General features: G+C 40.0%; 1 protein-coding gene across 1 annotated transcript in view; it reads left to right on the plus strand.

The window, feature by feature from the left end:
• cntn4 (contactin 4) overlaps positions 1 to 24,292 on the plus strand; it is a 144,130-nt gene that overhangs the window by 40,039 nt on the left and 79,799 nt on the right. The window contains exons 4-5 of the mRNA XM_063910286.1: positions 7,106 to 7,281; positions 23,176 to 23,271. Coding sequence (XP_063766356.1) covers positions 7,106 to 7,281; positions 23,176 to 23,271 — 272 coding nt within the window. The remainder of the gene's footprint in view (positions 1 to 7,105; positions 7,282 to 23,175; positions 23,272 to 24,292) is intronic.

Consider the following 24,292-nt stretch of genomic DNA (forward strand, 5'->3'; position numbering starts at 1 on the left):
ATTCTTTGTAGTTGTCAACAAATCCCTTAAGAATGCCAAAACCAACAATGAATTCACCGCCTAACTCCTGCATCCCATCACATATGCGTGAAACACTGCTCGCGTAAAACTCTATTTATTTTCAGCCAAACCCTAATTCTTTTCTAAACTTTGTTTCAATTCCCAATGCTTAACCATGAGTTTAATACTGTGACTGTTTCCCAGGATAAAAATAAGGTCACCTTCAAAACATTTTCGAGAATGCATTTGAGAAACAGGAAATTCTCTTTTTGTAGAAGACAGTTTTGAAACCGTAGACAGGGCCGGGAAGACAGAACGTATTGAGTGACAGATGAAATGTGACTGTCCCATATCCAGACTCGCTGTCCCTGAAAACTCTTTTTTCCCACCCACTCTCTGCTATGCCTCCCATAGGAGCTCTTCTTCTCTGCTCCCATGGCAGCTCGACTCTCATCACCTCTTCTTGTCGCTGTCTCTTTTTTAAATCAAAGGATGGATGAGGAGAGAAAGAGGTCAAAAAATATCCCAAATTCCCCCACAGTCACTTTATTATTAAGACAAAAAATAGTAGATATAGGCCCTGGCACGCCATAGATCTGGAGATTGACTTCAGGTGGGAAATAAAGTTTCCAAGTGGGTGTCCATACATGATTTAAAGCCGGTGACAAGGTGGAAGAACTGAGATCTTTCACTTCAGTCAAGCTGGAATAACAAGAAGGAAAACCATGGAAGCGCTGCCTGGAAACACTTCCTATTGGTGCTGCGGTTTGAGTTTTCAAAGGATTGATTTGTTGCCGATTATCAAACCTATGCTTCAGAACTTTTATGATGTCTGTGGAGGAAGAACACATATAAATGGCTTAGAAATCCTGTACAAATATCATGAAAGTTTTAGGAATAAGATTAATGTAAGATCACCCCAGGAGTAGTTTGGGGTTTGTCAATTACACCTCCTTGTCATGGTCCTATGATGCCTAAAACACCGCAATAGAGACTTGAACTGGCAACCTTTTCCCAAGCCAAATCCCTGAGCTGCTGTCACTAACTAATGTGGGTAAAGTGTTACACAGTGTTATGGTTCACTAAAAAAATGGAAACGTTGACTAGAATTTAATGTATTTTGTCAACAGATTTCAACTAACCTAACACTGTTAGTTGAAAGCAATAATATTAAGACTATTCGTTTAAATTAGGATCAACTTAAAGTCATTGCTTTCAACTCACTGTTTTAGGTTAGTTGAAATCTGTCGACAAAATGCATTAAATTCTAGTCAAGCTTAATTTTTTTCAATATTCGGTTAGAGTGCAAACAGGAAGTACCAGCAGCAAATGCATTGTTGGTGCAGTTTGACATATTCGCATGTCTCAGATTTGCTTTAATGTCAACCAAAACAGATTAACTGTAGCATACATATCACCCACCATCTCAATTGAAATACCACACTACCTTAATTGCATCAACACAAGCATGGGAGCAATTGAAAGCTCAAGCTATATGCCAAAAGCCAAATAAGCCAAATGGCCAGAAGAAAGATGTGTTTGTTTTACTACAATACATTTTCTTGACAGTATAAGCCATGGTATGTTTTATCCACATCTATGTTAAAGGTTTTTTACCTCTGGAACACTGATACTGTCTTGCTTCCAATCATCGAGAATCGGAGGAGGAAACCCTCTTTATTTGTCACATACATGCACACAGCAGAGCACACACAGTGAAATTGGTCCTCTGCATTTAACCCATCCTAGTACTAGGAAAGCTATTGTGCAGCGCCCGGGGAGCAATGGGGAGGGGGGGATTGGAGGTGTCCGGTGCCTTGCTCAAGGGCACCACAGCAGGGCCTAGGAGGTGAACTGGGACCTCTCCAAGTAGCAGTCCGCTTTCCATATTTCAAGTCTGTTTGGGGACTTGAACCGGCGACCCTACAATTCCCAGTCCAAGCCCCTACTGACTGAGCCACTGCTGGACACTGACTGAGCCTCTGCTGGACACTGACTGAGCCTCTGCTGGACATTTAGAGATGTTTGTTGAAACCACATCGACATACATGTTAAAAACGCTCTTTCTGTTATAAAAGGTGTTCCCAGAGGGCGGTCTGACACTATATGCTGCCTACATATCCAATTTATTGATCTAGCTTTTAAATCCTACTACAACAGAACTGGAAAAAGGGTTGTCAAAATGTTTCTGTACGCATGTGTAAATCCTGACAGTGTAATAGGAATACAAAGTAATTACAGAATTATGGATTTCCAGCTTTTCAAACTAAAACGATAAACCATACAACAGAGAACACATATTGTTCTTTTGATCTCAGACAGTTTAATCCATACGCTCTACACGACACTTTAGTTCTAAAACTAGAAAACCAGAAAGTTTCTAATCTGACAAAGCCTGAAGCTACCCCGCTGACAGAAAATTAGAGTTCTCAGGGACTCAGAAAGTGTTTGGAGCTTGTACTTTCAAATGTGCCTTACTTTATTGTGCTGTTAACAGTAATGAAGGAGATAAAGTGACCTGTAATATCGCGCTGGGTATTGTCACTGTGTCCTCAGATTCTGTCTTCCATTCATCCTGAATGAAAATTGCTTCAGGATTTGTCTCTTGCAACAAGAGAGCCGGGCCTTTGTTGTTTTTCTTTTTAAAGAACTGATATTTTAGTCCTCGCAAGTCAAGCTTTAGTGGATCACAATCAGAGGAATGTGTTCCATGAACTCTCTTTTGTGGTGAATCTTTTTCCTTCACCCCCTGTTGGAAGCATTTCTTGTCCATCTGTAACAGAGGAATGCTTGTTAAGCTATCATGAACCCAGCTCATACATCTTTTATCTGCTCCGGAGTTCAAAGAGCAGCAGTTTGTTCCCTCCTTATTTCCCCCTTGCATGGACCATTAGTCTATTGAAAGAGTGTTGTGTTGTGTTGCAGTATCCCTGGCAAGTAAAAGTTCAAATCAATCGTGTTAGCTCACTGGAATTGCTGGGGTGAGATTTGTAAGGATTGGTACATTTAATACTTGGGATTGAGCCAGCTTAGAGGATGACCTAATCAGCTGTTTCCCCGTCAAGGTCGCTGTGCGGTCCTGTCAGAGCGGCCGCCGTCTAAAGATGTGTTGCCACCAGCGGACAACAGCTAAATCATGTTCCAAGTTCATTAACTGGACAGCTGTAAACTGTGACAGCTTTACATGTCATGCCACAAGTCAATACGTGTGCTCGCTACTGTCTGCAATAAACCTGATTGAAGAGAAGATATTTTCTTGTTTTTAAAAAAGGAAGGTAACCATTTAAAATCCACTTCCAGTATCTCAAGTAAATGGTTCAAATCCTTTAATGAATCATCCCAAATGCTGCCAATAGAGCTGATAACAGATGAGGTTAAAACAAAACAAAAATAACTTATTATTTTCTTTCTTTAAATGAAATGTTCTACACTTTTATTCTCATGTCTCTCTGTCTGTGTTGCACCATCCTTTGGAGCAACTGGTTTTTAAAGAAGAGTCTCCCAGTGATGTTGCCGACTTTCTGCTGTTATTGCGTGGTTTTTACTTTTAAGGGAATACAAAATCGAAGACTACTTTCTGAAAGATCTTTCCAAAATAGCCACAAGGCATAAGTGCATAACTACCCCACAATCAAAATACTAAAATGCTAAAAGAATTCAAGATTTTTAACACGGACATATTTTTAAATTGTAGATATGTTTTCCTTTAGACCTGTTCTCGCATATTTAAGGTGCCCCACCAAAATATTTATATCCCACTTGTTTCAACAAAGTCCAATTTGGATCAGATTTATAAAACGGAGCCCCAGTATTACCACCAGGGCAGCCATCTTTGACAATGTGGGCCGGTAATCTACGGGGCCTGTAGTTCAGTTTTTTACGCTGGACCCTGGATGAGGTCTTTAAATACTTTCACCTCTTCCCTCCAAGAGCACCAGAAGTTACAAAGGCGCCACAGGAAGCGCTCCCATTAAATTTGTCTTGAATTATATGTACCATAACTATTGCATAATTGGGTCTGGACTCAACTATGAGAAGCGTAGTGGTAAAATGTATTTTTTTTTTAAGTATTTCCCCCCCATCAACACACCAGGCTTAAGAAGGGAACCAGACCGCGTAACATTCACAGCCTCATGAGCCAGATGGTATTATGCTACTGTGTACACGGCCTGTTACATGATTGCATAAAGCATGTGCCGAACAAATGGAGCTGCTGTTTTGGCTTGCTTGCCAGAATAAATCTTTGTCAAAGGAATTAATAAATAATCTGGTTTATATGTGTTTGATGTAATCTGTCGCTCCACACTTCACACGCAGGAGGATAGGTTCGACAATCACTGGATTCACAGATCCCCTCGTGTGGCGTTTTAGCACTGAGTGGATTTAGCTGTAGCAAGAATGTTTTGAGTTTCACATAAATTTGAATATCTGTCACTTAGTGGCTTTAAAGTTGTTACCTAATTGGCTTAAAGTGACAAGAGCTGTCAGAGGCCATTCAATTTGTAAGAAAAGAACATTGGCAGCTCTTGGTGGGCAATTATCTTTAACTACCGCTATGACTAACTACCAGACGATATAGTACATTAAGGGATTCACAATATTGTCCTCCAACTGTGTAAATCAGTTATCCTTTTCAACATGAGACATGATTACTCACTCTGATACATCAAAACATTGTCCAGGCCTAATTAACTGTCTGGTCTTATAAGTACATGGATAAAGCGTATAGAATCAGCTAAGTCTTTTGAAACATTTTTTCAAGCCATCACCCAATTAAAGGGGCCCTATTGTGCTCAATCCCAGGTTTCATAATTGTATTTAGTGCCTTTACTCTGACATGTTCAAAAAGCTCCTTATTCTTCTCATAATGCCTGTGATGCAGCACCTCTTTTCATCCTCTGTCTGAAACCAGAGCCCAGTCTGCTCTGATTGGTTAGCTGGCTGGCTCTGTTGTGATTGATCAACCACTTAGAGATGTCCCGCCCCTTAGCCTGTCCCTTATGTCTTAGTGCTAGCCAATAGATGCGCAAGTGTTACGTGGGACAAAGGAGTTCAATGCAGGTGTTCCATGCAGGGGTGAACTTTGGGATTTAAGCTTTTGCCGTTTACATGCACAAACACACAAACTAGTGCACCTTACATCATTTTAATCTGGATACAATGATCTCTCCAAGCAATCATGAATGTGGTAAGACCGTTTTCATATTGGGACCCCTCTTCAAACGCGACTGTTTTAGTCAGAAATGAGTTACAGCTCCTCCCTCCCCGGTCCACTGTGTTGTTGTTTTTTTAGATCCGTCAAAGGTGTTGCTTGGCTGTGAGATATTTATGTTGATCTTTGTTTGTTCCACCTCGGCTGCAAATGAATCGCTGCTGTAGTCCTGTGAGACCGCAGCCACCACCCCCCCTCAGGCTTCTCTCTATTGTGTGTAGTAATAAGGCTCTTGAGAGCGCGCACTTACTTATGACTGAACCGGAGAAGGGCCGTGAAAGACTATTGTGCTACACACACTTTGTCTATTAAAAGAAAACACATTCTGTAGAGGCGCTGTGTGAGTGCTGCAATGCCTGGCCCACACAGATCTTGCTGTTTGTAAGATGTTTCAGTGCGGGTAGGCGGCTGAGGAGCAGTGTTTTCCATGTAATCTGCTCCTACAGACTCCATTAACGTAGTTAGTTTCCTGCAACGAAAACGGCAGATGAGTCTTTTTCTATAGGGTTATGGTATCGCTTCCCCTAAGAAAAATACTCCCTTCCATTGTGTAAGCTAATAGCCGGAACTGCTGCGACAGAAATGCACAGTTACTTAAAATGACATCAGCACAGTTCGAGGCTCTTTGTAACTCTCCAAGTCTGTTCACATTTTCTTTTCCATTTACCAGTCTTTACACATTGCCAGAGCCCATACCGTATAGAGATGACTTCCTGTTTGTCTTCTGCTGATTTCTCTGATGTCAGTCAAACGTCTTTGCTTTATAAATCCAAAGTTTTTTGCTCTCCACAAATATAAAAAATGAATCATCCAAAAGTTTCCCGTGGTATTTTCAGATGTTGTTTGTTAAATTGGCCGGACTTCTTTCGGCGGATTGATATGAATGCACGTAGTCCCTTGATCCTCCTTAGCGACGGTCTGTTATGCTCAGCAGCGATCTGTAAAATGTCAAGATTGACCAATTAGAATTAAGTTTCCAAATAAGCCCTGTAATAACATACTAAAAACAGCATATATAGCCATAAAATACCCATAACCATTGTCAGCGTTTCCCCGAAAAAGGTTTTTATACGTTACCAAACTGGCAGTAAGGCACTTAGCAGTGCACAAACACAGCTTTTCACAACTTCTGTCTGCTGTTCACAAAGGCTTAAGAAAAGCTCTTTTTTTCACATCAAAGCTGCTTTCTTTTCCAAATGTAAGAGTACACTGTTTTCCCAGCTGACCTTTAAATCATTCAAAGAACATAAAAAAATCAAAGCTGACGGAAATGTAGAACCTCTCCTCGAAGAAATAATCACCCGCTGAATCACCTTGGGCGCTAATCAAATCTGCAATGTCCATTTTCCAATAAGGTATAAAATGCTCCTTTATGTTTGTTTATCCGTGCAATGACTTTTGCCGTGATGGTAATAAATCACTGACAACAAATAACAGCTTGTGAGTTCTTTTTTATTTCTTGCCTTGGCTGTAGTAAGTTATGGCTTGAAACCATTTTTTGCTACGACGGATTTTCCTCCCACCTGGTTTTTCTAATATGATGCATCTGTGCGAAGAGAATGAAGAATCTGTTTCCATTTTAGGTCCATTATACCCTTTGTTGATCACCCCGAACACCAGTGATCATCGTTTGGAATGGTCTAGATTGCACAAGTGTGAAGGCATTTGTTTTAATGGTGGCACCATAATGATTAAGCAGCATTTTTATGCACTTTGACTCGGCTCTGGGAAGATGGATGGCCTGCAATGCTATCTATTCTCAGAGAGTCAAGTCCTTGGCACCAATGTGGTTCAGTGCCACTTAGATTAACACAAAGCTGGGTGCGAGGGGGGGTTTAGTCTACACCGAATAATGTTTAACATGTAAATGTATTTCTGTATCTTTCATTTCAGCTGGAAACTGAATGGCACCGAAATCAGTCCCAAATCTGGATCCCACTACAGCCTTTCTGGAGGAAACCTCAGAATCAGCCATCTGAACAAAGACCAGGATGCTGGAACGTATCAGTGTCTCGCCTCCAACTCTTTCGGGACCATCGTCAGCAGAGAGGCCAGCCTCACCTTCGCATGTAAGTCTCTTTTCCCTGCCTCTCTTTGGTCAAACGTTTGAGACTTCTGAGCCTCCGCTGAGAAACTGGCTCCAGCACAGAAAGAAACAACCAATGAAGTAACATGGTGGGCTCTTCTTGGTAACATGACACACATGGAAACATCTCTCTGGGGAAGCATTAACTCCCTCTGTGTGCGTGATTCGTAAACGTAAATTAAACACAAATCTACAAACGAGTACGAATGAAGGGAAACTTTCTGGTAAATCATAGAAATGCTATTAGTGCTGCTTTTCAGTATTAAAGAACTGGTGGTAGGATGAGTATATCTTACTTAAAGTTGCTCAAATCAGTATTGTTCATTAGTGTGTGTGAGTGTGTTTGTGTGTGCCTGAAGCTAATCTTGCATACTACTGGACCAATCATCCTAATATTTGTTAATACTCAAGACCTCTTCTGTTTGCAGTGACCTCACCATGTTACTCCACATTTTAGCCACAGAAATGTTCTAGAACAAAAGCTGTAAAATACCTTTACTCTGTCCGTTTAGCAACAAACACACACACACACACACACACACACACACACACACACACACACACACACACACACACACACACACAATATAAATCTATCTGGTAAACATAGTGCAGCATTCCGCGACTATACAGTTGGTAGGGACCAAAAAAGGAGCAAAAAGCACTTTCAGGAGTCAAGAAATTCAACTCCAAATGAATACTGTTTCTAAATATCTGCAAGGTTGGTTATCCAACTTCATACAGAAGCAAATAAATCACAAAATGTAATTGAGATTAAAGGTAGAACATATAACCCATTAAAGTGTAATCCTATTTTATACTATACTATAAATTCCGCATACATCTAATCTGAGCTAATGTTTATATTGATGGTTGATTAATGTGGTGTGTTTATGTGTACAATGTAAATTAATCTAATCTGTAATCCCTACCTTTATCTGTCAACTAAATATGACGGATTCAAAAGCACAATCTGCCACTCTGGAATGAAGCGGTGTTATCAAGTTACATGATAAGTATCAGATAACACATTTGCTCCAGCCTTTTTAGTAATATTTATGCAATTCAAAGAAAACCAGACGAAGAAAAACAACATTGCCAAATCAGCATTATCACTTTTGCAGATTAATGTTTTTTCGATGACTCCATTTTACTGATTTGTGACCGTCGTGATGATAGACTGTTTGACAGATGTTGATGAGTCAAACTAACAGCCTCTGGACTTCATATTCCTAAAGCTCGGGGAAGTCAATATGCGCCTACTGTATGTGCCAGTTATCGGACAGGCATAAATGATGACATTAACAGCAAGTGAGCGATCGCTCGCTCTGATTAGATTCGGAGGTTGAGCGTTTAGGGACAAGGCCACCGATATGTCTCAGGCCATTTGTTTGGACCCCGCGACGAGTGAGGAGTCAATCTACCATCTGATTCTGCTGATTTCCACGATGATAGGATGACACTTCCATCAATTGTTGGGCTGTGACCTTACCAGCCTTCAGTTGTTGTCACAGACTCGGGACTCATGTATGACCGAGTGTCATCCGTCTTCTTTATTACTCGTGCTATTGCTTAATTAATGCCACAGCATGATTGAGTGGTGGAGGTTCAAGTGAATAATTTAAAGGGCAACTGGTATTACTGGAGTAGTGTCATGTTATTCTTTATAGGATGTTAAGCTGCCTGCTGCAGGGAGGCAAGCCAAGGTATTCTGTAACAGTCAAAGACACCATGCACAGCTCTACTGTTAAGACGGTGACCTTTAGGTAGTAATTAGTGTATTTCTGACATGACACAGACCTTGAGCCTTCTCACACCTCTTATTAGCCACGCTATAATACTAGAGGCCAATAGGGAGTTTCACTGTGGAACAATACAAATGCTGCACCTGAAAGGTCAAAAGTCAACAGATTACTGTCAAATCTTTCTAATATCCCACGGTTTTGAATGCATCTTACTTCCTGTAATGGATGAATTTCCTGTTGAAACAGAAACCGGGTGGAAACAATAGAGTTTTATATAACGCTGCGAGAATAAGAGCAGTTGTTTTCCAGAGAGTGTCTGACTGGAGATGCAGAGTCGAAAGTGGGAAATGGAGAGGATGATATTGCCTGAAATGTTCGGCAAACTTGGGAGTCAAACCCACTTACTTGGCAGCGGACACAGCATATGGGCCGCCGGCTAGAACCACTCTAACCCGGCGTGTCTTTTGGGGGACTTATTAATTCAGTTAGGACATGTTTGACACGATATTATTGAGATGTGTTTTTTCTTATTAACAAAAAGCAATGGAAGAGACCAACACAGATGATCCCAGCAAGTTTGTCTCAGTCCACTGTTACCACTTATTGTTTTCCATAGAGCTTGAGGGATGTCCCAAAGCCATTAAAACACATCCGTAATCCTTACTGTTTGTACTGGGTGACATGTTTTTTAATAACAAAGAACATGGACCCTTTCCTTATATCTACAGGCCCCAAATGTGTGCTAACCGTCCGAAAAAAAGTGCTAAGAAATGCACTTATAATGCACTTGTAATGTAACTAGAGACACTGCAGGGCCAAGCTGTGTTAGGAAATCACTGAGTATAACACATGTGATTTGTTTTTTGACAGCTGGAGGTGTGTGCGGTACAGGACAGGGAAACTAGAATGTGTTTTTGGTGGTTTTGACATGGGATTTGTTAACAAAAAGAAAAGAAAATGTATCAAATGAGGTGTAAATTTAAGCAAATAGTATTCCTATTCATCTGGATTTACTGAGTAGTTCATCTTAGTCCTTTAGTAATGTTTAGGAATTTGCAATTACATAGATTAGACTATTTTAAATTGACTTTATGCCTGGATAATATTCTTTAAATCCGTAATACACACGTTAGGATATAACTAAGGAGTTCCCTTCTTGTTAACGGTTGTAGTGGAATAGGAAAGAAGTTGTTAATTATAGAGAAAAGGTCCTAAGTTATGTCTTCCCTTTACGCGGGACATATTTCTCTCAGCTTCTATAAACAAGGTTTCATCTGAAATGTCCGACTCCAGCAGCCCTTGAATAGATTTGTAGTCTGACCCGGGATTACATTGGATGCGGCAGACTGTACAGCTTCAGCAGTCGTCTGTGTTTCTGTACAAATTGTACGGAAATTGGCACTGACACGCTGTCTGATAGATGCTGCACATATCCAATATAGAGTGGACTATTAGATCTAGCAATAAAGTGCAGCTCATATCAGGACTCTGGTCAAAAAGTAACCTTTAGAGTATCAAGCAATTCTATGGAACCCCAGAAGGGACATGTGCGGTAAAACAATAGAAGGTAAAAATATGAACTTTTTTGGAGCATAATGCTAACATGATCGTATTTTATTTAATTCATATATTAATGTTGCAAATAGTTGACGTATGCTACGCTGTAAAATGTCCCACACTGTTCATTTGAAAAATATGAACATACAACACAAGGAATTATACTCAGCTTCAAACTAAACTCTGACAACAGTCATATTAAAAACATCACATTTGTCAGGGACAGCAGTGCCTCAGTCAGTAGGGGCTTGGACTGGGAATCGTAGGGTCGCCGGTTCAAGCCCCCGAACAGACTTGAAAAAATATGGAAAGTGGACTGCTACTTGGAGAGGTCGCATTTTACCTCCTAAGCTGTGGTGCCCTTGAGCAAGGCACCGGACACCTCTAATCCCCCCTCCCCATTGTTCCCCGGGCGCTGCACAATAGCTGCATCCACTGCTCCTAGTACTAGGATGGGTTAAATGCAGAGGACCAATTTCACTGTGTGTGCTCTGCTGTGTGCATGTGACTAATAAAGAGGGTTTCATCCTCCGATTCTTTTCTTGATGAATACAACTAAGATTTATAATGCTTTCATATTGACAATATTGCTACCACCGACTGAAAAGCAGGGAAACAATTTAAAGGTTATAGAAATATCTTTCTTAGATAAACTATTGATCTTGCCTAGCTTCTTACCTTCACAGCAGTGCATGTTGTTGTATTAAATAGTGTTATTAATAGTTGACACATCATAAAGTGTAAAACAATTCCTCTGTCCGTCTCACTCAACTAAAGGCGTACATTTAGAACAACACTCTCATGGAAATGCACATTTTTGATAAGATAGTGAACTATATATTGTAGCGATGTTTGTGAAGATGATGAAGAAGTCTCCGGAGACACCAGCTTGTATATAATAAGGTTTATTACAACAGCATAGTATCAGACACCAACACGGGCGATACGAGGTTCCCAGAGCCAATTGTGGAAGTCCCCCATGTGTACCCAAATAAGGTGAGCTATACGCTCGTACAACAGGTCTTGCGCGTACCCAAATAAGGTGAGATATACGTTTGTCTTTTTCTTACTCATCCCTGGAGGCCTTCTGACATATTCCAGAGGTTTGTTATACAACACCCTGTTGTACCACATCACTCTCTGCACTCTCTATGACCTCAGAGAGTGACTAACTGTATGTATGAACAGATTTAATACACCACAATAGCACTAATCGATAAATCTTTCCGTGACTTTAATTTTCACAATCTTGCTAAAACCAACTGAGAACACACTGAATGAATTCATATTTGGTATCATTGCTCAGCTTCCTAACGCTTTAGTAAATTCAGGCGGTAAACACACTGTATAATGACATGACATTCCCTCCGTTAACACTTGTTAGTCTACAACGACACAACGCCTTCAAGGTTATTCTTTAACATTGGCGGGACTCCAAATACTTCCTCGCTGTGTCTCGAACTTTTGATGGATGATGCTACTCCTCGTGAGGGTGGAGGCTGTCTCCCCCCGAGGCAGGGATAACTGATGGGCAGTGGGCTCTTCCACTCGATATTCGCTGCCCTTGATTAGTATGTCTATCGATTCTATATCAGTGATTATGTAAAAGAGTGTACACCCATAATTCATACTGATGAACAGGTTGTATATTCAATATCGGAATACGAGTGCGTCCCTCTGAAAGGGGCGGCGCTGAGAATGTGCTTTGAATGATGAGTTGTTAAAGGGGTCCTATTCTGCTAATTGTTCCAGGTTCGTATTTGTATGTAGTGTCTCTACTGGGACATGTCTTCATCATTTAATGTTCAAAAAGCTCTTTATTTTTCTCAGACTGCCTGTGCTGCAGCACCTCTTTTCACCCTCTGTCTGAAACCACAGCCCAGTCTGCTCTGATTGGTTAGCTGGCCGGCTCTGTTGTGATTGGTCAACCGCTTAAAGATCTCCCGCCCCTTAGCCTATCACGTACAATGTGTTAGAGCGCTAGCCAAAAGAAGTACCTCTTCTTCGGAGGGGATTTCAGCCTCTTTTTTTTTAGACCATTTACATGCATTAAACCTATAGAACACTCTACAGGAAAAGGAAAACCCCCAAAAAGCATAACATGGCACCTTTAAGGTTTGACCAGAGATGTCGAAAAGGGCCATCACTCAAGAAAAGACACTATTGAAAATGGAGTTCATATTTGCTCTTACACTAACAGCATATATATTGTGTCTCCTCAGTGTCAGACATGCTCATAAGTTTTGCTTAGCTTATAGAAGTGAGATTTCCCGATGTCACCAGAGTAGGCTTCAAAGCCTTAAGGGGAAACATGAATAGCTCATTTAAATGCAAATAAATCCTCTGGACTCCTCTCAGCTGTTGTGATAATGTGGAGCGAGTATATTGACTTAGTTAATGAGGTGTAGATAGCTAATGGGTGTACTCTGGCTCCTACTTTTTATCCACACTACACTATCGAGATATCCCTCTTGAGGACCTGCTATGAGGTGGGAGCACATACTTAGGCCTTCCTGTGCACCTCCCCTATGAGATATGTAGCACACCATCCAGATGGTGATAATGTGATAGTGGTTGTATTGCCTTTTAGATGATATGCTATAGGAGAGGATACAAATCCAATGTTAATAGGTTAACTAATAGTCCTTTTCCTTACATCTTCAGAAGACAATACATTTAGAAATAGGCCTTATGCTTGAGGATATTTACCTGCTTGATTTTCTGTGTGATATTTAATCAGTGTCGTTGTTAACAATTGATATTTGGTAGAATTATGCAGATTTGAGGGGTTTTTCCCCCCCCCCCAATCAATGGCATTAACTCAAAAACCTGACGTTTAAATGTTTACACTTCTTAATTTTTTTTGGCATATTTGGCAATTGTGATCAGGACTGGTGTTGGTTTAAAATGATTCAAATGGACGAAGAATACTACTAATATATATCATTTTTTGACACCGAGACTTTTGTCTTCTATCGAGGTCAGATCAGGTTTGAGAAATCGAGGCATAAAGGTTCAATATTAATGTGTATGTTGTTTAAATGACTTCCTGTTAGTCCTTAAATTTCTTAGTCCATGATTTTTTCTGATGTGTAATTTTTCTGTGTTTTCATCAACCATTTAAAATCCCTATTAAAAAATAAATCAGTTTCTATGATTAGAAATCTGTTCCTAGGGTTTGGTAGGAAAACATTTGAATTTGAATGAGGGAACATGTGGTTTTCACGCATTTATGAAACAACTAATACCGTCTTTTTTTCTTCTGGGGACGGTCACGTTGCTTTGACTGTTCTGTGGCTCTAAATTAGCTTTTGTTTTCATAGCAAAATCATCTCCCGCTGAATGAAAAAACATCCAAAGTATGTACCACTGTCCCCATCTCTGCAGAATCGTGGGACTTCTTTTATCTTTCTTTTAAAATATGTGACTCTGATGCTGAAGGTAATTTCACCCGGTATGTGTTGGATTTTTGCAGAATTGGTCACAGTTGGTCCGCATTGAATTTACAATTGAACTTGTTTTTCTGTGATTATATGTTTACAAACCCTAGCTCGTCTCAAATTCCCCCCGAGGGATAAATAAAGTATTTGAATTGAGTAATTTGCTTTTAAAGCTGATTGCAAAAATCCATTCATTGTTACCTTTTTAAAATACAAATACAAAACAGCATTTATTCGACTTAGTTGCCAGGTTCTCAGGTACACCCAGGAATCTTTACCGTGGTGTACCACTAGAGATACATTTACGAAGGCTATGCTTACATATTAATAATATGAAGAGAGGTATTTTGGAGGCTGAGGTTTGTGGTGCTGCTTGATTTTGTTGTACGGAGAATTATTTATAATATTCTGTCCACCCCATTCATTAATAAATGCTATGAAATTAAATATCGTAGCATCTTAAACAAACCCCAAAATGGCAATAGAGATGAATCGACACCTCTCTGAAACTCTCTCAATATCAACTCATTACCTCCGTATATTAAAATGTGATTGTATTATCTAACAAGCAGAGCAGTCACACTCACACACACACACACACACACACACACACACACACACACACACACACACACACACACACACACACACACACACACACACACACACACACACATGCACACACATACTAGCTAGCATCCACTTGAAGACAAAGAGCATCCTTGAGGAGTCGCAGGTTGTAATGAATCTCCTGTTCACGCTTGGACGGGCTTGTTTGAAGTATGATAAGTGTGTGTGGCATTTAGAAACCTCATATGTCTGGGATGTGATCATCAGCCTAATCTGGATCATTGTTTGTAATGTCAGCCCAGGTTCGCAATAATTAATGCTAATGGCTTTAGATGGGGCATCACGTTTACGCGTTCGGAGGCGATTAATCATTGTTAGCCGCTGTAGCCTTTGTGTAAGTACGCTCGGTGCGGAACATGTTTTATTGAAAATGTAAAAGGAGTTACGCTCACTGAAGTTACTTTATGTGACAAATCTAATGGACATGTTATTTGAGATGTCCCTCTCAGGCAAACCGTATGCTTTCATGCTTTCTTTTGAACTCAAAGTGAACATGTGCACAGCTGTGTGCGCTCTAAAAAAGCATGCCTTTGGTGAAGCCCCCCCACGATGTCCTCCCTGCATCTGAAATTATGTTTTTCCGCCGCTCTCCCCGAGCCCTTTTCACAACAATGCTTCTTTTTTTTCCACTGTTGAGAGTGGATGGATGGATAGGGGGGGTAGGGGTGTTGGATTTTACCAGGTTTGCAGCATGCTTTCAGCACGGGCGAGGCCACGTCTGTGGATCTGGCCAGAGACAATCAGCGGCTTTAGTGAAGTCGACATGGCCACTTCACAAATCACAACAGCTTTGATCTCAGCCAAAAATAATGCCAAAAATACTTTTTTTGGGGAATAAAATCAGTACCTTAGATGTCTCTTGTTCACTTTGTACTATAGCCTCGTATTTTTGGGAGGCTGGGGTGCTTTTATCTAACCTTCTATCGGGCCTTCAGATGAAAGTAAGTGGTTTGGCTACTCAAAAAGAAAAAGCTTCTGTTGCCATTTTGGAGTGGTCGGATTTTCCAAAAAAGACTCAACCAAATGCATTTTGTACATTATTTAAAGCCTTGTTTGGATAAGAAAAGACTCTTCCCATTGTCTTCTAAGAGACAGCAAAAAAAAAATCATGCAGCTAAAGGTAAAGAGGTGAAGGAAAAGCAGAGCAGATATTTCAGCTCCGAGCTCTCATCAGCGATCTCTGATCACCAAACAGAGATAAAACCAACTGACAACATGGAAGTCAATTAGCCATGCTACATGAATCACCTTTGAGTGACAGTTTAGAGATAACCAGACGGCAAGCGTTCCTTAAAAAAAAACCTAGTGGAAAGGAGCAATCTGTAAAATATCACAAGCTATAAAAATAAATGGCCTAATTTAAACAGATTGAACACTACACACATCATAAACCTCCAAGAAAGCGTTTTAAATTCAGATCTTTAGACATCTTCGCACGTTTTATGAGTTGGTTGCCGCTCTGCCGGTGTCAGGGACTTTTTACAGCAATAATTTGGAGGGACAGTGATTTGCAAAGTAGAAATGACTATGGACGGGAGATTTGTCATCTTATCTATGGACTGCACTTAGACGCTCAATTATTCTGGTGTGGAGACGGCGTGTTGTTTTTCCAGTAAGGAGCAGGGACAAACACATTCATAAATCATATGAGTGAATGTACATGTTATGAGCGGTTTAATCCTGCACTTCTTTTCCCGCTTTGACGGTGTGTAAATAATTCACACTTGAGACGTCGAACACAAGAAGCAGGAGTCGTATTACTTGGAGGAGTAGATGTGACGGCAGTATTTCAGCTAATGCTTGTTTATCATTCAGGTCTGACAAATTATGGAGCTTTTGTAATACTTACATGGAACTGATGGCTTATCATAAGTCTACTTGGGAATCAGAAATTGTTGTTTACTGCTAGCAGAAATCAAAATGACATTGGATTGGTCGTAATATTGCAATAAGCCGTGCACTGCATTTGCTCCGGCTAAGTGATTCCATTATGTGTTAGGAGCAAATGCCAACCTGCAACCCATTATCGAAAGTTGTATTTCTTTGAGCAAATTCAACAGCAGTGATTTGTATCTGTTGTGTGGACCAATCACATTTAAGTGAGCTTTTGGTGTATGCAGGTAAACAGTCCTTGTGGAGAAAAGGGGGTGGAACGCACTTGATTAAATGCAATCACAGTAAAGAATCAACCTGGTTGTGGACGTTGTAGTGTTTGCAGGGTTTACATATTTCTTTGGGCTGACATTTTATTGACACATATAAGCTTAGGACATACACGACTAGGGTAATAACGGTCCAATCTCTCCAGCTTGTGTTAACCGCAGACCTTATTGCAGGCTTCTAACCACAAACGCGTTCAAAAACCATTGACTTTGAGACGAGGACACCGATTTTTGAAATGCTTTTCTGGGTTTCAGATGACCGTTAAAAGGTTTGTTGCTCCCAGAAACGTTTTGTCGTCTGGTCGAGAATCATTATTCTTTTTTTTAATAATCCAATGTCTTGAATAGAACAGCTGAAAACAACATTCCTCAGTGTCCTACATGACATTGGAGGACATTGATTCTTTAATAAAGACCATGTAGGGAATGGTAGTCCAATATTTACTCTCTTTAAGCTTTACTTTGATCCATACCAAAGTGTACTTACTGTATAAGGGTTATAAGTTATGCTCAATTACAGCTACTGCCTTGCTTGCATTACTCCCAGACCCCATGTTGGGAACTTCAGGCGTGTTTCAGTGGTTCTTAAACAGGGGTGAAGAGTTCTTCCAAGGGAGAACAGAACATTTAAAAACAAAGACTGCATTCACAGAAGCTGTCAATATTCAGGATCCAGACAGGGAAATGAAATACATAGGACAGTGGACGGATTTCTGACAGGTAAGGATAGAAAACAGGTGATGCGTATCAAGCAAACATGTCAGTCAAAACTGAAGTCAAGAAAATATCATGTCTGTTCACTGGCAATGTAGCAGAAAAACCTCGTGTCTTATGTACATAAACACATGTGACGTCAGTAAGGAAAAACGATATTCAGCAAAGCTTTCCGCTCCATCGTCAGTCATGGTGTGAGATAATAATTGAGCACAATGTGTACCCTATGCTCACTTCTTGATATTCAGAGTACGCTGCAAAGCCAAAAGCACCAATTCCTCTCTATCACTCTCTTTCATATCATATATTGAAGTTTGGAGTCCTTCAAATTCACACACCTGCGCTCTCTCCACACAAACACAAACAGTCCTTGATGAAACCCACTGCACCACAGTGGGTTTCTGTTGCAGCTGGTGGGCAACTGAAGCACAAACACTACCTGTTCCTTGGACTCCAACTCCATCAATGCGGCTTGTAGTGCTCTCGCTCGGTTGGAGCAGAGGCAATGTGAACTATTGCCCTGCTTTGCTAAACTCAGCGCTGGACTCATACAAATGTTTCCACATTTCCTCAGCTTTCCTCAAGCTCTCCAAGATGGTGTTTTTTTTTTCTGTACTGACTAAGCTGAGGTGTAAACACCCCAGAGGCTCAGAGGGTAAAATAAGAAGTGAAGTGTCACCGCAGATGTTTGCTTAACATCTACATTAGTAGTACTGAGAGTATATTTAGGAAATAATTGTAGCTCGACTATAATGGTAAATAGATGGAAAACGGTCTCTGATTGGTGGTCATCCTTCATCATTTCAAATGTCTTCTTGTTTGCGTCAAAGCCAACAACCTTTCTGAGCTACAGAGAACACAGGACACCTAGCACCCATTTTAAGAGAAACTCAGCAATGGAGACATCGATAACTTCTATTCTCTCCGTTGATTTTCATTTGAACAAGAACATTCCTGGGCTTTTTCATATGAAAGTCAATGGACATATATTTATCGTTAACGTAAAATGGTTAGGGTTTGGTGAGGGAAAGGCGTAGCGCTTCGGAGGAGGATAAAGGAATGTTAAAAATGTTCTCAAAAACTCAAAGAACTTTTAAAAAGGAGTTATAAAGCCCTGTTAAAATACAGAAACACACTCAAATACAAACTGAACTAAAAAAAATAGGGTTAGGGCTGGGGCAGCTACAATAATAATTCCAAAGAACTAGAATCTCAGTTCCAATATTTATGGCATCAAACATCTAGAAGTATTAATAAGTACAATGTAATCATTATCCCTAATTTGCCTTCTTTGATTTCTCTGTCAAGTATGCTTTTTTCCTAGGAATATTCCAGTTGTTCCTCTGTCTATAACTTGATCTTGTTGAGGTTTAAAACTATTTCCTTGGGTTTCTTACGGCGGAATGCACTCTAGTAAGCATCGATGCAGTGTTTACATCTACCACTTGTATTGTCAAAGGTAAAAATGGAAGGAGTTTAGCTGTAATGCGCTGCCGTTGACAAAGAGAGAGCAATAAAGACTTTGCCGTCTTGATTCCGACTACACGGCCTCTTCATTATTATTTTATGACCTTCATCAGTAAAGACACAAGTGTTTTCCTCGTCCATTGCGCTGTAGATGGAACCTTCATTTTCCGGGGAGATTGCGACCCGAAGGCAGAGCGAAACCATCTAAACGCCAATGGTGTCATTATCTCACAGCCATTACAATGTGCAATCTACATTAACTTTCATAGTGATAAGTAAAAGCCAAAAAAAAAGGACGTGTCTGTTAACACTTTGAAAGGGGGTTTTGCATCAGGTTTCCACATCCCTGAGGTAGACACATCGACGTGACCCTAAAGTGCCAAATCTGGCATTAATCTTCAGAACAGTATTAGGAGTCGGTTTCTTAATAGGGCTTAAGAGTCTCAAATAGCTATTAGTTAAACTCTGCTCATGGGTTAAGAGGAGATTTATGTTTAAAGAAATAATCAAAGGCTGTTTCTTAATTGACTTGTCCGGCAGCCAATATGACATATATTAACTGACCTTATAGTCCTCTTCATAAATCACTGAGCCCAATAATTTTACATTTAGATCACTTGGAGCTGAACTAATCAGTAATCTCATTTTAAAGTGGATTGGTTGCAATTTTGCAAGGAGCAGGTTGGCAGAAGAGAGCCCTCGTGTCCGCACCGCTGCTCCCAGAGTATGCTGCGTATCACAGAGCAAGGTTAATTAAGGTTAATTCTTCCAATTAGGATAATATGTATGGATGCATTTGAGACCAACGCTTCTTCTTATATTACTTTCTTGTTGATTGTCTTTTTGTTCAAAGCATCTTTAAATGCACTTCGACCTTAAAGTAGACACAAACAACAAACTAAAGTTACAATTATGAGTTTTTCTTTCCGTGAAATTCATTATAAACATACTAACTGTGCACAGTGTGGAACAGGGTAAGGGCCGTATTGTGAATTTTCTTGGGATCAAAAAGTGATTTCTGGGGGGAAAAAAGTCTGAATTATGACTGTAGTCGAAATATTCTTCGAAAAAAACATTCATACTTTTGAATGAATGAAACTTTTTCACAGATTTCTAACAAATCTCAATTTTTGTTATCATGTGGGCCCCAAATCCTCCTCCATATAACGCATTGTCCTCTGCTTACAGAACCCATGTATTAATATCCAAAGTATAATATCTATAAACACACATTTGATTATAATTGATAATACTGACAATCAACCAAATACATTCATTTCACTATTTTCTTTGTTGTTGTTCATATTGTCTTTGCTTATAGTGAAATATGCCCCGCCTGCAATGTATTTTAATTACCTTACGCTTCAAAAAAATATATGTAACAGCTGCGGGAACGATAGTACTCTGTGATCTGAGGGAAGTGTGTGTCCAACACCTGTGAAGATTAGTCATTAGTCATTAGTCATTGCTTTTAATTGATTGATGATTTGTTTTATGTAAGTTTCAAGGATGTTTATGAGTATTACTTATTGTTCAGAACTATATCCCGATTATAATACATTAATTATAATACATCCTAGGCACAGGCGTCGAAGAAATTGCTGTTTAATTATCATACAAACATACTTTAGTTGTTGTTGTTTTAGCAAATAGGATAAATAGGAAGTACTGATTGCTTTTTGAAGCTAATTTAATAATGTTGCCATGCTACTACAAATTGCTGTAATTGATTCATGTGTACAGTTTGATTGAAATTACGGCCCAAAATTAAATTACATGGCTGTTCCCAGCTTAAAGTAGTTGCATTAAGAACATTCCCCCCCGATCCAACCGGTGTTATCAATGAGACTTCCGTGTGTTTGTGAATTACTTTCATGGAGCTCTACCAGGATATACACCATTAGTGCAGCTAGTTATTGGAAGCGGTAATGACCCGCTATTGTTTCCATCAATTGTCAAATGAAATTGTGTTCAATTTAACATTACCGCTGGTGCCAGAACCGTAGCAGGGATAGCTTTGTTATGTTCTGCGGTGATGGGCGCGATGAATGAAGGGTAACCTGATTACCACCAGAGCTATTAAAATCCCTCATGTGTGACGCGCCTCAGCAACCCTCTCTGCTTAGCGGCCATGGCTGCAGATTGCTGTTTGCCTCATATTAGTCGGTGTGTGTCACTATAGATTTGACCCGTTTTATTATTTTATTATAATACCTTTAGCTCAGGCAAGGCTTCCATTCATTATGTGGAATGTACAATTACTAGATCAGGGTACAGTAATAGTCCTTTTTTAATTTTCCCACTCACTCTACTCTGTCTCTAGCAGAATGCAATTAACTGGCAGGTATAAGAGTATGTCCTCCTTCACGTGCAGTTCAGCATGGCCCCACTGAAATTGACTTTTCAAACAGGGAAAATAAATGAAAGCACACACATATTATCTTTCAACAAGGGAGGAAGCACAAATTGGGGCTTGGATATTTAATGGAAACATAGCAGGTGCTACTGATACCTTGGGAAGCAACCATTAACTGTGTGTATTATCACACCTTCTCTTTTTTGCATGATGTTGGTTCAATCAGGGAAGGCTTCATTCTGTGTGAAATAATAATTTCATCAAGACGTGCACCGACGGGAAATGTAATTGGACATTAGCAATTATACAACACTGTGAAATCATATTTTTAAGGGGCTATTGTGTAGAATAGAACCCCCCCCCCACACACACACACACTCCTTCTTTTGGAGCATAGACTCTGGTGTTGATTGGGCCATTCTTTTCTTAAATATGTGTCCTTGTTGATCTTGCAAACAGAACTACTGCGATGAAAGAAACATTTCAAACTAGATCCGACATTAAAGCATATTGTATATCATGTGATGCTCATAAACAGTTGTTGGCGATAGAGTACTCTTCACGCTGTAATTGATCTGAATTCGTAATAACAAAATGGTCCAACCTTTTGATAATGTAGTCTAATATATAGTATAGTTCATTCCACAGGCTATAAGACTACTAAACACCTGAGCTCTGCAAAGTTCATGTGTTTGCATCGTGCCATTTATTTATCTGAATACACGATAATAATCAGTCTTTCATTTGACATTCTGTTCTTGTATACATCATATTCCATTTACATGTATATAGACTTCTTCTTGCACTATTTTAATTTGATTCTGTTCTTTTTTTCAGTATTTTTATTGGTTTGATGCCCCATATATATCCTATATATCTTGCATTGATGGAGGAGCCTGGGATTTAAGTTTTTCATTGCCATATCTACACTGTAGCTACTGTGCATATGAGAATCAAGCCTTGAATCTTGAATCTTTATTAAGTATTACAGTATGGTTCATACGGAAGTGCATCTTAATGCAACATTTGATGATATGAAGGCCTGTTTGTTTGGTTTGGGTTGGTTCAGCATTTATTCATCCTACCTGGCGTTGCTTCTTTTCATTCATAACTTTTGAAACTTATGTACAAGTTGTTTCTTTCTCCTTCCAGCAAAAGTCCCCATTGGGAAACCTTTAATTCACATCGTTCAGATTTTTGAAGCAACATCACAAGGAGTCTTGGATATCCACCATATCCACAGAAGCAGACAGACTGGTGGTTTGTCCTGAGGCAAAGCCAAAGGCTATTTACCAGCCTAGAAAAAAATGTCACTGTAGAAAACGTTTCTTGCACTAGCACAGAGAGGATAATGGTGTTGCTGTATTTGTGTAAACTTCGTCTATAGAGCTGGCGCAGCGGTTCAGTGGTTTGGACTGCTGCCTCACAAACACTCTGGGTTTGAACTTTGGCCCCTTGGAGTTTACAAGAACTGTATTTGTCAGGCCTAAGCCTTGTTTTCTCACAGTCTAAAGGAAAAATAGGCCAAGAACTCTCCGGTACTTTGTGAGAGTATGGTGAGTTTATCTGAGTGAGCTCTATAATAAACCGGCATCCTGTTGTGAGTGTTCTTCCACCTGCTGCACACGGCTTTAGGCTCCATAGGCTTTGACCTTGAATCAGAGTAAGAAGAGGCAGGAAAAACAGGGTAAAGAAAAATAATAATTTGTTCATGACAGTGCTTTCAATGTGTTCAAGGTTCAGATGAATCAGCCTCTGACTTGGGGTGATTTTCTTTTACTCACTTCCCCTTCTTTTATTTTTCAGACTTGGAAAACTTCAAGACCCACAGAAGAAGCTCTGTTTCAGTGCGCGAAGGCCAAGGAGTGGTTCTGCTGTGCGGCCCTCCAGCACACTCTGGAGGTAACACAATACACTCTCATTGTTAATGATATTTAAACCCAATTGGCGAGAGATCTGGCTGGCTGATTACAAAAGAAAAAGTCAATGAGATTGTAAAGTTTGGCATGTTTTCAGATGTTGTTAGGTTGGGCTTGAGCTGTGTAGGGTCCAGATGGTATGGTACCTCTGTTGTAGTAATCAACACCTCACATCTCCCACAATGTGAGATATTTCCAAGTGATGCTTTGCAGTGCCGAGGTGTGACCAGTGTAGGTTAGGCTGTGGGGAGTGTGACAGGTTTGCATCTTGGAGACTACATTTCATTGTATGTTGATTAGAGCCCTACCTTTACGCCTCATTTCAAGGTCATTGCAATTCTATTAGGAAGACTCTTTTTTTTTGTAGTTGTCCCTGTTTGTTCTCATCCTAACGGCAGCAATGCTTTGGGTGAATTAGTAAAGGTATGACTAGAAGGGAGAGCAAAGACCTCTGCCAAGGCCATATCCATAAGTGCAAAAATAATTATTGTATCCGCCCCGTGATTCTGATCTGCTCCAGGATTGAATGGGCACTTCCTTGGCTCACGGTTCATCCTTTCAACAAGTTCCAAGAAAATGAGGCCATTAGTGTTTCTTTGTTGTTGTTTTTGTGACACACCAACAAAACAACAAAACCAACCAAACTGAAAATTCCTTTTTGGAGGTAATAGAGTGTTGCGTAATTGTTGTTGTTTTGTTGGCTGAGCCAGAAGTAAGCATTGCAGGTCCTTTGTCAAAAAGTAGAAAGTGGTTTTTCAAATCTGATTTTGGAATATAAGAGAAAATAAGATACGTTTCTAAACCAATTCTGCACATATTAGCACTACTTTTATACTAATTTGAGCGTAAATGCAAGCACCAAAAGTACATAGCAAACATTAGACTTAGGTCAACACCGCTAAGCTAAAGCTAAGCTAGACAGACTGGTCTGGAGATCGTTGTCTTTTCTTAGTCACTTGTTAGCAAAAGTTTCAGATATTTGCCAGTAGGGTATTTACTGAAGT

Source organism: Eleginops maclovinus, chromosome 20 (assembly GCF_036324505.1).
Source record: "Eleginops maclovinus isolate JMC-PN-2008 ecotype Puerto Natales chromosome 20, JC_Emac_rtc_rv5, whole genome shotgun sequence".
Lineage (NCBI taxonomy): Eukaryota > Metazoa > Chordata > Actinopteri > Perciformes > Eleginopidae > Eleginops > Eleginops maclovinus.